Consider the following 11234-nt stretch of genomic DNA (forward strand, 5'->3'; position numbering starts at 1 on the left):
GAGCATGCTTTGGGGGCTCGGCAATGCTCTACTATGTACTGCAGTGTACAACTCTATCACTAGTTCAGGTAACATTGAATCTGAAGGACAAAACTCTCCGGTAAGCGAGCATCACATCATCTGATACATGTCTTCTTGTCTCTCTTCTTGCCGGTACATATTCATCCGTAGATTGCCGCAACCCATTGGAGTACACACGGCCCCAGACTCAATCAGCTATAGGACTCTCCGGAGCAACTGTCAACGTCAACCCTTTTATGACACTTGGAGTTCATCAGCAGTATTAGGATCTTACAGGCAAAGGCAGGCAGGCCACAATGGCCGAACATCAACATCAACAACTACTACCATCCCAACATCAACCGGTAATCATCATCGGCGCTGGTCTTGCGGGTCTGGTGGCCGCGTACGAACTGACTCGCAAAGATGTCCCCGTGACGATTGTCGAGCAAGAGAACGAAAATAACCTCGGTGGCCAGGCCTACTGGTCACTAGGCGGCATTTTCTGCGTGAATTCCGCCACACAGCGTAGGTATGGCGTCCGCGACAGCCATGCACTGGCCCTGGCAGACTGGATGAACACTGCCAAGTTCGATCGTCTACCCAAGCGAAAGCAGAACAGCACAAAAAGCAACCAGCAGCCCAAAACGGGAGGGGACAGCAACAGTAACGACCCCGTGCAAAGTCTCCAAGCTTCATCCGCCACCAGCAAGGCGGAGAGGGTGCCAATGGATGATGAGAATGACGAGCGGGACCAGGACCAGGACCAGGACCAAGACTTCTGGGCGCATCAATGGGCCGAAGCATTCGTCGATTTTGCGACCAACAAAATGGAACGCTATCTCCAAGACCGAGGCGTCAAGTTTCTGTCAGTGGGCTGGGCCGAACGGGGAGATGGTCGTGCAGACGGACATGGCAACTCGGTGCCCCGATTTCATTTGACATGGGGCACCGGGCCTGAGATTGTGAGGGCATTCGCCGAGCCTATTGTCCGGGCTTCAAAGACACCTATCTCACCTCCGGGAGGATCATCATCATCGTCATGGTGGTGGTCGACCAAGAACAAGGCCCAACCTCAAGAGGAGCAGCAACAGCAACAGGAACAGGAACAGCAGCAGGAGACGCAACCGAAAGCAGACAGCGGCACTCACCACCAACAACACCTCGTAACATTCCGCTACCGCCACCGCGTCGACTCACTCATTCTGGACCCTTCAACCGGCGCAGCGGTCGGTGTATCCGGACAAATCCTGACACCCACCACACTGGCGCGGGGAGCAGCATCACCCCGAACGACAGTTGGGCCCTTCTCCATCCACGGACGAGCAGTGATCATCGCAACAGGCGGGATCGGAGGGAATCTACCACTCGTTCGACGCAACTGGCCCGTTTCGCGCCTGGGACCAACCATCCCCGACAGCCACTCTTTCGTGATCGGGGTCCCAGCACACGTGGACGGACGGATGCTCGAGATCGCATCGGCCGCCGGGGCGCGATTGACCAACATGGACCGCATGTGGCATTACACTGAAGGCCTGGTGAACTGGGACCCGATCTGGCCGAACCACGGGATCCGCGTGATCCCAGGTCCGTCGTCACTATGGCTGGACGCCATGGGAAACCGATTACCTCCGCCGCTGTATCCTGGCTGCGACACGCTCGCGACGCTCAAACACATCTGCGCCACGGGTTATGGGTACACCTGGTTCATTTTGAACCGCAAGATCGTCGCGCGCGAGTTTGCCCTTTCGGGGTCCGAGCAGAACCCGGACGTCACGGGGAAAAGTTACTTGCAGTTTTTTCGGCAGAGGTATTGGTCCGACAGGGGGACGGATGCGGTGCAGGCGTTCCTTCAGCATGGTGAGGATTTTGTCGTCGAAAACGATTTGCGTGCGCTGGTCGAGGGCATGAATCGACTTAATGAACGGAAGAGAAAAGAACATGAACAACAAGAAGAAGATGGAAATGACAGTCCCAGGGACGTTCCGGTTCTAGACTACACTCAGATTCTCACCGCAATCCAAACCCGCGACATGCAACTCGACAACAACTACACCAAAGACTCGCAGATCATGCTCATCGCCAACGCGCGCAAACACTGGCCAGAGAAACTTCGAGTTGCGCCCCCTCACAAGATTCTCGATCCCGCCGCTGGGCCTTTGATCGCCGTGCGCATGAACTTGTTGACGGGCAAATCCCTTGGTGGTCTGCAGACCAATTTGGATGGTAATGTCATGACCAACTCGAACCCGAACTCGAACCCGGAGGGTGAGAGTTCAAGTTCGACTCCGAAGGGTTGGGGTGACAGTGAGGGTTCAAATCATCTACGTCCCTTCCCAGGTCTCTACGCCGCAGGTGAAGCAGCCGGCTTCGGCGGCGGCGGAATGCACGGCTACGCGTCTCTCGAAGGCACGTTTCTAGGAGGCTGTATTTTCTCGGGGTACGTTGCGGGCAGAACGGTGGCCAAGGCTGTTTCGGGCGTTGTCGCTGAGTCGAGGTTGTAAATACACGATGTAATACACGATGCAGTGTAATGCTGCGGACCGCGCCAGCGAACTAAGGTCCCTACTGTAAAAACGTTATACCTCAGCTTTTGCAAATGTACCTTTCTATAGTGTAAGAGTAGAGGTTTCAGTCCAGAGACCCCAAACAATGCTGAAATGGAGGGCCAAAGGTAAGGTAAGTAGAAGGTATACATACATATAGTACATACTAGTACACCCTCTTCCCACTGCATTTCTCTACTATTATAATATCAGCTACATACTAGTAATGTTCAACAGAGAAGGGAACCATTGAGACATAAAGGTACTAATTGGAAACGAAAAGTAACATCCATTCGAGTTTCTGAACTGCTATTGCCATGCCATGCAGTGGGTATGGGATCATATCGTGGAGCATCTCACGGCATTCAATGATTGCATTCAATTGGACCCTTGACCAAAAAGCAAAGTAGGTAGAAAAAGGTGATTGATGGACGCGCGCACTGTGACTGTGACTCAGTCGTGACCCAAACCGTCCCATCCCATCCCATCCCATCCTGTCCGCATCCCACTGCATTCCAACGACAGTATCAATTCCAGAGGCAGGCCACAGCTGAGGAGGGTCATCGGATAAGGTAGTGATTCAGTCCATATTGCAGTGCCTGAAGAAGCAGGTCAGGCATTTCCATTCATTGCCATGTCCATGTCCAAGCCATCCCATGCCATGCAGTGCCAAACGAGGCCGATTGTCGTCCCTCTTCAGCCCTGGCCTCAACCAATAAGAGAATCGAACCATGCTTGTCGAATCGACCTCTGGCTTCTCTCCTTCTTTGGGAAAGATAATGCCTCGATCTCGGATGATATTGCATTGAGTTTTTTGCGTATGCCAAAGAACCGTTTGTTGCATCCAGAGATATGCTGCCAGCCAGACCCGCAATCGGCATATGTAAGTGTACCAGGCTCGCTAGTACCTGATTCCGTTCCGCCGCCTGAGTCGAGACCCGATCATTCAATTTCGCACCGAGAGAAGACCAGTTGATACAGTGAGTAAGTGAGATCGCGAGCGAGCGAGGAATAGCAGCAGCCACACAACTCTCTTCGGGCTTGCTCTCTCATCCAGCCAGGTCGAGGACGTGAGCCCCAACCTCACCAACGCCACAGCCCGCGCCATGGCTGATACTGTACTCACACACACACAAGCACCGCGAAGTAAGGACGAGCATGTTCCCGTTTTCGTTTCGTTTCCTTTCCCCACGAAACAAAATAGCTGGCTTGTTTGTATGAACAAACTTTTGGTATTATTGTTGTCTGATTCGTTCCTTGTTCATGAAAACTTCCACCGATTCCCACAATTCAAACATTCGCAAAAGGTAGTCATCGGTTCATCAGCACTCCTAGTCTGGGCCTGGGAGTAACTGACTTTCTTCTGATGACACTTGCCACACTCGAGACTGGTGCTGACGGATTTTTCCTCTTGGGCAACCATGGCATTGTTCATGTTCTCCTTTGCGATTTTGATTTCCTCCTCCCGCTGCTGCTTGGACTTCATTTCCTCGTGTGTCATGCTCACAAACCGCACCGCCGTCACTTCCCCGCTGAGGATCCGCTTGCGTAGCCCCGGGTTGGATTTATTCTTGAGGTTTTGATACAAAGACCGGATCTTGTCCTTGTACACGGGCGAACTGGACGACCCCTTGGCTTCCGGCAAGTTCAGCGCCGCCGACTCAATCTCTTTGGCCAGATCCAGAATCTGCTTCATCGGCAAGTCCGACCCCAGACACAATCCATCGTACATGAGTCCTATGCAGTTATTCCGCGCCGTGTCGTTGGTCAGGTCGTCGCGCGGCACTTTGTCGGCCTTCCAGTTTCGCTTGTCTGGTGCCACGCCGGCCGGACTGGCCGCCTTGGGCGTCGGCGTGTTTGCTTTCGGTGCCGGTGAACTCGTCCCGTTGGATCGCGCCCCGACTGGCGTCGAAGTCCCGCTGGCCAGCTTCTGCTCGTTCACAATGTGTCTCCATCGACTAATAATCTCTGAAGCCAACTGTGCCACTTGCGGATCCATGCCGGGGATTCCCTTGACTTTGTTCACGATCTTGCCGATCCCCGTCGATCGCAGTAGGTCTTCGCTCGGTCGCACATTCGCCTTCAGGTCCCGCAGAATCGTCAATATGTTTTCCGATGGCTCTTTCGCCGCAATCGCCTTTTGGATCGCTGACCCTTTGGAAAGAATCTCCCGTCGATCCATCTTGTGGGCGTGCGTGCGGAAAGAGAAGGTTGAGGCTGAGGTGACCGGTGTGCAATATGAAGGGCCGTCAAGGCACGGGAGGAGAAGTTGTCTGAGCGAGGAAATTCCCGACTGGTAGGTAGTTCTACTGTGGCAGTAATTAGCAAGTCCCTTCGAGCAGTCGCCACCACATCCAGCATTGTCTCATCGCCCCCGTGGGGTGCAGTGCAAGAAAGCAATCATAAGAGACTGCCTGCGCGCCGCCCTCTGCATCTGAGCCTCGCCTCGCCTCGCCTTGACTTTCAGAACCCTAAACAGACGGACTATTTTGTGTGTTGTCCACTGCCTCATTTAAGACTATCCGTAACCTGTTTCACCAGAAACGGTTGTGCGGACATGAACCTCAGGCTGTTGTAGTTGCACAGGGCAGAGAAGAGAGCGAGCAGGCGCATACTGAGAACAAAGGGCAAACGGTCGGCAAGTAATTTCTTACCTTTCAAGAAGACTGCGACTGGTGGCTAGAAGATGCGGTGGACGTCTAAAGCAGGAGGATTGATGTGAGGTGTAGTGTGCAACAATCAATACAAATGGTGAAGAGCTTGATGTTGGAAGAACTCAAAGTCGGTCGCACGCGACGTTGAAAGTGAAGCGGGCAGCAATTCTGCACAGATCGGCTCAGAGTCAATACCTAATCAGTGATTCAGTCAGGCTGGGGAATTAAGGCCGCCGGTCGCCCACGTTCGCGGTCAGACTGAAACTCGGTCCTGCACGCCGCACTTTCTCCACAGTCATTTCATTTCATCTCATCGCCATCGATATATCTGGGATAGCCCTTCAACGACCGCCACTCCCAGGCTACTGTAGGCCCGATCGACCGTCAGTGCAAACAGAATACCTGGTAGCTACAGTACAATGGAACACAAAGCTTCAAGAATGTTTCTTTATTATTCCGGCTTTCTCAATGCTGTCCGTTATACAAGGCTCAACTCCATGCTTCTCCTCCACAAAACCAAAGTTGAACACTATACTGGCCACCCACTGGCACACGACGTACAGTACTACTGATTAGTACTCTAGTCGCACCTCTTGACCCTTGACACGCCCGATGACAATGTCCGCGGCATATTTGGGGATGACTTCGTCGTCGTGCAGCATTTCGAACTCTATAGACGCCAAGTTAGTCTTATGCTTCCATCAATCATACCGGATGCAATAACTTACCTTCAGTGGCATCCCGGCCCATGTGGCTGAAAAGGGCCTGAGGGCCACCCGGGTGCTCATCGAGCCAGTTGGTGACATCCATAACAACGCCCTTGACGGCGATCCAGAGGTCATCCTTCTTGTTGTGCTTGGCAATCTCTTCCAAGCTGAACTCCTTCTCTGGGACCTTAAACGAGCTTATGTCGTTGTGTTCCTTTTTCTTGCCAGGATCTTGGCTTTTGTTGCCATCCATCACGGGAGCAGCCGTCTTCTGAGCCTGCTTTGCCGTGGTTTCAGTACCGGCCGAGCCTCCAGAGCCGCCAGATGATCCAGTTGCTCCAGAACTGCCGCTGCCCCACTCCACTGAAATCTTGCCAGGGCTGTTAGGGTCAATATGTAGCGAAATCTGACCCAGACGTTGTGCTGCCCCGGTGGCACCTCCAGCCGTGAGTTTCTGGAACAAATATTGGGATGCCGAAGCTCCGGCAACACGACCGTAAACCACACAACCCAAAAGCGACGATCCACCCAAACGGTTGGCACCGTGAACACCACCGGCCAACTCACCACAGGCCCACAATGCCTCGAAGGGCTTGTGTTCCTTGTTTAGGACTTGCGCCTTGTCGTTGATCTCCATTCCACCCATGGTGAAGTGAAGAACAGGCTCCATCACGGCGACGTGGAAAGTATCGTTAATATCGAAGGGCATGTTGTGGAAATACTTCTTGCCCCAAGGATCCTTCTTCTTACCCTCGGCGATGGCGTTGTATTCCTTGAACTGTCGGTCGAGGGCCTCCTCTCCGCAGCCAATCTCCTTGGCCAACTCTCGGCCAGTCATCTTCTTCATCAGACCACGACCAGAGTAGTGGCGGGTATGGAAGTCCAAGACGTTGGACGCCTTGGAGTTGAGCACAAGTCGGATGGGCCACTTGCCCTTGTCCCGTTCTTCCCACATTTTTCCCGACACGTAGTCCCGGTGACCGAGATCATCGCAGAATCGCTGTCCATCGCTGTTCAGAAGAATACCGCCTTCGCCTCGGAGGGCTTCGGCAGCCAAGAACTTCCACTTCGAATGAGGATCCTTGGGATCTACCAGACCGGTGGGATGGACTTGGACCTTGTCCATGTCAATGTCGTTGGCGCCGATGGCCATCAACATCTTGTGGCCATCTCCGGTGGCGTGAGTGCCGTTGGTGGACGACAAGTCGAAAGTATCAGGTCTGTGTTTCTTGAGCAGAGAGTCGGGACCAAAATCCGCAGCGTAGCCGCCGGTGGCGAGAATTACCACGCCGTCCACCGAGTGCTTCTCGCCGCCATACTCATACGTGACGCCGGTCACGAGGTTACCCTCGTGGTTCAACGATGTGACTTTGGCCTTCTTGATGACCTGTACTCTTTCAGGGTCGGACTCGCACAGCTCTTCCAATCTCTGCATCAACGCATAGGTGATGGCCATGCCGGGGAATTTGGCATCGTGTCCTCTGTGTGTTCGAGGGAAGGAATGTCCACTGCGTATCTGATTAGCCACTGTACGATGCATGATTTGACAAAGTTTACATACCCAAGTCGCGAGACAAGCGTCAAATCGAGGTTGAAAACATCCTGCAGCCATTCGACGGCCGCTGCGGACTGATACGTCAGGACTCGGATGAGGTCTGGCCGGGCCTTGTCACGGGCTGATTTGAGTGTGTCCTCGTAGAATGCCTTGACACTGTCCTGGATGCCGAGGTCGACCTGCGTCCGGGTCAAGGCACCGTTGATGCCAGAGGTGGCCTTGGTCGAGTTACCACCAAAGAAGTCTGTCGGCACGGTTAGATGAAATCGCACGAAGTGGAATGTGAAGATGGACACTCACTGTTCTTGTCCAGAAGCAGGACGCTGCCTCCATTGAGATAGACAGTGTGGGCTGCGCTGAGGCCGGAAACTGCGAAAACATGTCAGACAAGACCGGAAAGGAATCGCAGAAGGGTCATCTTACGGCCACCGCCAACGACAATAACACGAGGAGAAGACATCTTGAAGGCGAGTAGACGGACTCAGGGAGCGAAGTGGATGGAGTGAGGACGGTAGGAAGAGGGAGAAGGACGGTTTTTGTATGGAAGGTGAATCGATCACCTGCCAGAGGCCGAGCTGCAGGGGAACAGTAATAGATGGCTGTCGTGGATGCTCAGGTGTAAATCGCCGCAGAAGCCGCCTCGTGGTCACAGCAGCGCAGGGGCAGAGTCGTGGTAATGCAAATGCGCTGCGTGGGAGTGAGATTGATGTGAACCTCGGCACCGATGTATGATGGCCGAGCACTGCAGTCAAGCGAAAGCAGGTGTTTATAGGACTACTAGTAGTACGATCTGGGTACACAGTAATATGCCGTCGCTGACTGGTGCCCACAAATCCGCCCACAGTAACTGTTCACTGACACAGCTACAGAACACAGTCAGTAGTATTTTGTATGTCGCCCGACTCTATCCTGGGGTTAGTGTGTGTATATATATTACTGTGCTAGTATATCGTCCATTTTATTTCTTGATCCATTCTGCTGTGCCGTTCATGTCGCCGGGCTGTCTCACGGCCCATGCTCCGGGCCTCCGGCTTTGGGGAATAATGCCCAAAACATGGGCGCTGGGCGACACAGCACCTGATATGATTATGGTGTGTCTAGGTTCCAGCATGGGGGGCCAGCGCTCGCTGTTCTCTCCACTGAGGGCTTGAACAGTCTAGCTACTAGTTTGGAGGCACCGACAGGCCCATAAGCCCCGGTTTCGCCCACAACTCGTACCCCAAAGACTTTGGTTCGATTGTAAGCGTTGGGTTCCATTTAATATTCGGCCAAAGACCGACGACCCAAAAACACACCCTCAGCTACTACTGCGAGTACTACTGCGCCCTCTTCGCACTTCACATGCCAGTTGCCTCGGAGACTTTCCCCGTGCCCACTATTGGCTCTTCTGCACAACGCCAGTCCTCCATCTCTGGCTATTATGATACGTCAACTCCTCATTACAGTCATCTGACATCTTATAGGTTGCGGACCAGTCTGTCTCGGCCGATATTTCCTGAACGAACCAGTTGGGCAATTATATGGTCGCATGTGAAAATGTTCCAAAGTGTTCCTTCAGTTTGGAGACAAAAACTCCTTGACTCACGAGACCAACACTGCATCCAAACGCTACTAGTAGAAGCTGACGTCCTCGTCCACATGCACCCAACTTGAACAACACCATGCTTAATATCCCAGATCCAATCAAAGCACAGCCAAATGGTGTCCGACTCCAAGGTAACCCTCCACACATACAAGCCATACCATCCCGCGCCACCATCCCGGCCCTTGCATAATTGTATAACAACGGCGTATAACATATTCAGCCCACGCTCTCTTCATTATTTAAACCTCAATGGAGATCGTCTTATCCTGTCAACCGTGGGCACGGTGATTTTGATATCTTCTTAATCATGAAGCCTCTGCTGCACCAGATCGCTGTGCCGCGTTGAGACGTTACGCATTGCATCGTGCTGCATGCCAGTCGAGGCCTCGCATCTCACAATGTCATGACCTGCGCCGAGAGGCGACTTGAAGACCGCCAACCTGTTGATGTGGTGCGTGCCTGTATGATTTTTGGGCAGCATATGCATGATGGACCTCTTGACCTGGGTGTCCGCACGGCTGCGCCAAACGGTAGTTCGTCGCTTCATGTATACCTTTCCCACAATCGACGGCCTGTCCCGTATCGGGTACGTTATTTGTCCTCTTTCAGTTCTGTATATCAGCTCTTCCTCTGATCTCCATCTGTTCTCGACCCTGTGTGGTGCGCAGAACTTGTGGAATATCTTGACAGCAAGGATACACTCGAGGTGGGAGAACGAAGGCTCGAGGCAGACGACGTAGCGCTAGGGGACTGCGTGGTGTGCATGTGCCTACTGTCGTCTTTGGGCTCTTTGTAGAACATCGTGAACCGCAGTGTTTGATATCTCATGATCCGAAATCGATTAGTGACAAGCCGCTTACGCACAGCACCAACATGCGCAAAGTTCCGGCGAAACGATCGAGCAGAAAAGAATGGCAGCGTTGGTTGCGATCGTGGGCAATAAATGCAGTACTGACAAAAATGCTTACATCGAACACCTGTGAAAGTTCGAGAGGGACAACTAAAGTATTCTCTGTTCCATATATCATCATCATTGCTGGCCCGAGGGCGAAGAGACCCTGACCCGGGAGCCTCTTTCGCACGGCCAGGAATCAGTAAATGCTCTGCTACGATTTGTCCAATTCGAGGTGGAAGTTGGGCTAGGAAGAAATCGGGCTGCCTTCGGAAGTGAGGACCTTGCGCGGCCAGTCTGCGATCATCGATTGGGCGGTTCCGATCATGTGATATCACATGATCTCTAAGATCCATTAACCTCCCACCTCAAGTTCAAGTTGGACATTCATTTATTGTCTTTCCCTGGACTTTATCTGTCGCCTAGTACTGTGTCAGGAAGTATGCGTAGAACTGTGCTTGATGCGGTGTTCCTGAAAGCAGGCAGGAGACCTATGCGGGCGATCACACACACTTGGGCAGGCATCGGTTGGTACTAAACTTTTGACCTGACATTGACAGGGTTCTAGGTTGGAGGTTGTCCCTTGAAACCTCACGGTTGTCTCCCTGGCCACCGAACAACATCTTCCCTGTCTGTGGATGTGTTCGACAGCCAGTGTACCTATATTCGCTTACCTGAAGTTTACTACTCACCTTCTCCAGACAGCATATCTGACGGGCTACATACAGTCGGCGTCATGTCGAACACAAAAGGCACATGTAAGATGAGAACCCTCCGGCCGCTGCTGAATAACAGGCGGCGCGAAGCCTCCCTACCTGAAGAAAAACACAAACACAACTATGAGATGGACTGCTCATGTCTAACCCAAGCTCTGACTACCATGCCACACAGGGAACACCGGTGAACAGATCCGTGAGCACAAGCTCGCTTGCTCGATCATCAACCTGCAGGGCACCGAGGATGCAGTGTTCGACCAAGACAGCCTGAACTTGCTCAAGCGCTTTACTGATAATGTCTCGGTGGCCAACCGGGACGAGATCTTGCGGGAACACGACTGGGTCGACGAACCTGACGAGCGGCCCGGCCACAGGGCTGGAGCCAAGAGCGGAAGTCTGGTAGGCTTGCTGATCGCGCGGTACGGTATCCATGACCCCGCCCTAGATGAGCGAGATTGGGAGCTTCTCACTGAGTGGATGGGAAAGGGGATGCCGGTGGGAGAGCACGTCGAGCGATGAAGCAAGATCACGCGAGGACGTGTCTAACCCGGTTTCTGTTTGATGGATTATGTGGTACGA

The 11234-nt window shown here is 53.1% G+C and overlaps 4 protein-coding genes across 4 annotated transcripts; 2 read left to right on the forward strand and 2 right to left on the reverse strand.

Annotated features, from left to right (window-relative positions):
* Window positions 1-317: 317 nt before the first annotated feature.
* Window positions 318-2504, forward strand: HMPREF1120_07742 (uncharacterized protein; the record flags this gene model as incomplete). Its single annotated transcript, XM_009161972.1, has 1 exon — window positions 318-2504. One exon carries the CDS (start codon window positions 318-320, stop codon window positions 2502-2504), a length of 2187 nt encoding a protein of 728 aa, XP_009160220.1.
* A 1303-nt stretch (window positions 2505-3807) lies between these two features.
* On the reverse strand, window positions 3808-4728 carry HMPREF1120_07743 (transcription elongation factor S-II; the record flags this gene model as incomplete). Its single annotated transcript, XM_009161973.1, has 1 exon — window positions 3808-4728. The coding sequence occupies one exon, from the start codon at window positions 4726-4728 to the stop codon at window positions 3808-3810; it is 921 nt and encodes a 306-aa protein (XP_009160221.1).
* Window positions 4729-5772: 1044 nt separating this feature from the next.
* Window positions 5773-7922, reverse strand: HMPREF1120_07744 (aromatic-L-amino-acid decarboxylase; the record flags this gene model as incomplete). The annotated part of the gene is made up of 5 exons (XM_009161974.1): window positions 5773-5870; window positions 5929-7415; window positions 7469-7706; window positions 7763-7831; window positions 7886-7922. The coding sequence occupies 5 exons, from the start codon at window positions 7920-7922 to the stop codon at window positions 5773-5775; spliced, it is 1929 nt and encodes a 642-aa protein (XP_009160222.1).
* Window positions 7923-10675: 2753 nt separating this feature from the next.
* On the forward strand, window positions 10676-11174 carry HMPREF1120_07745 (uncharacterized protein; the record flags this gene model as incomplete). Its single annotated transcript, XM_009161975.1, has 2 exons — window positions 10676-10697; window positions 10831-11174. 2 exons carry the CDS (start codon window positions 10676-10678, stop codon window positions 11172-11174), a joined length of 366 nt encoding a protein of 121 aa, XP_009160223.1.
* Between the last annotated feature and the right edge of the window lie 60 nt (window positions 11175-11234).

The sequence above is a fragment of the Exophiala dermatitidis genome (assembly GCF_000230625.1).
Source record: "Exophiala dermatitidis NIH/UT8656 unplaced genomic scaffold supercont1.6, whole genome shotgun sequence".
Taxonomy (NCBI): domain Eukaryota; kingdom Fungi; phylum Ascomycota; class Eurotiomycetes; order Chaetothyriales; family Herpotrichiellaceae; genus Exophiala; species Exophiala dermatitidis.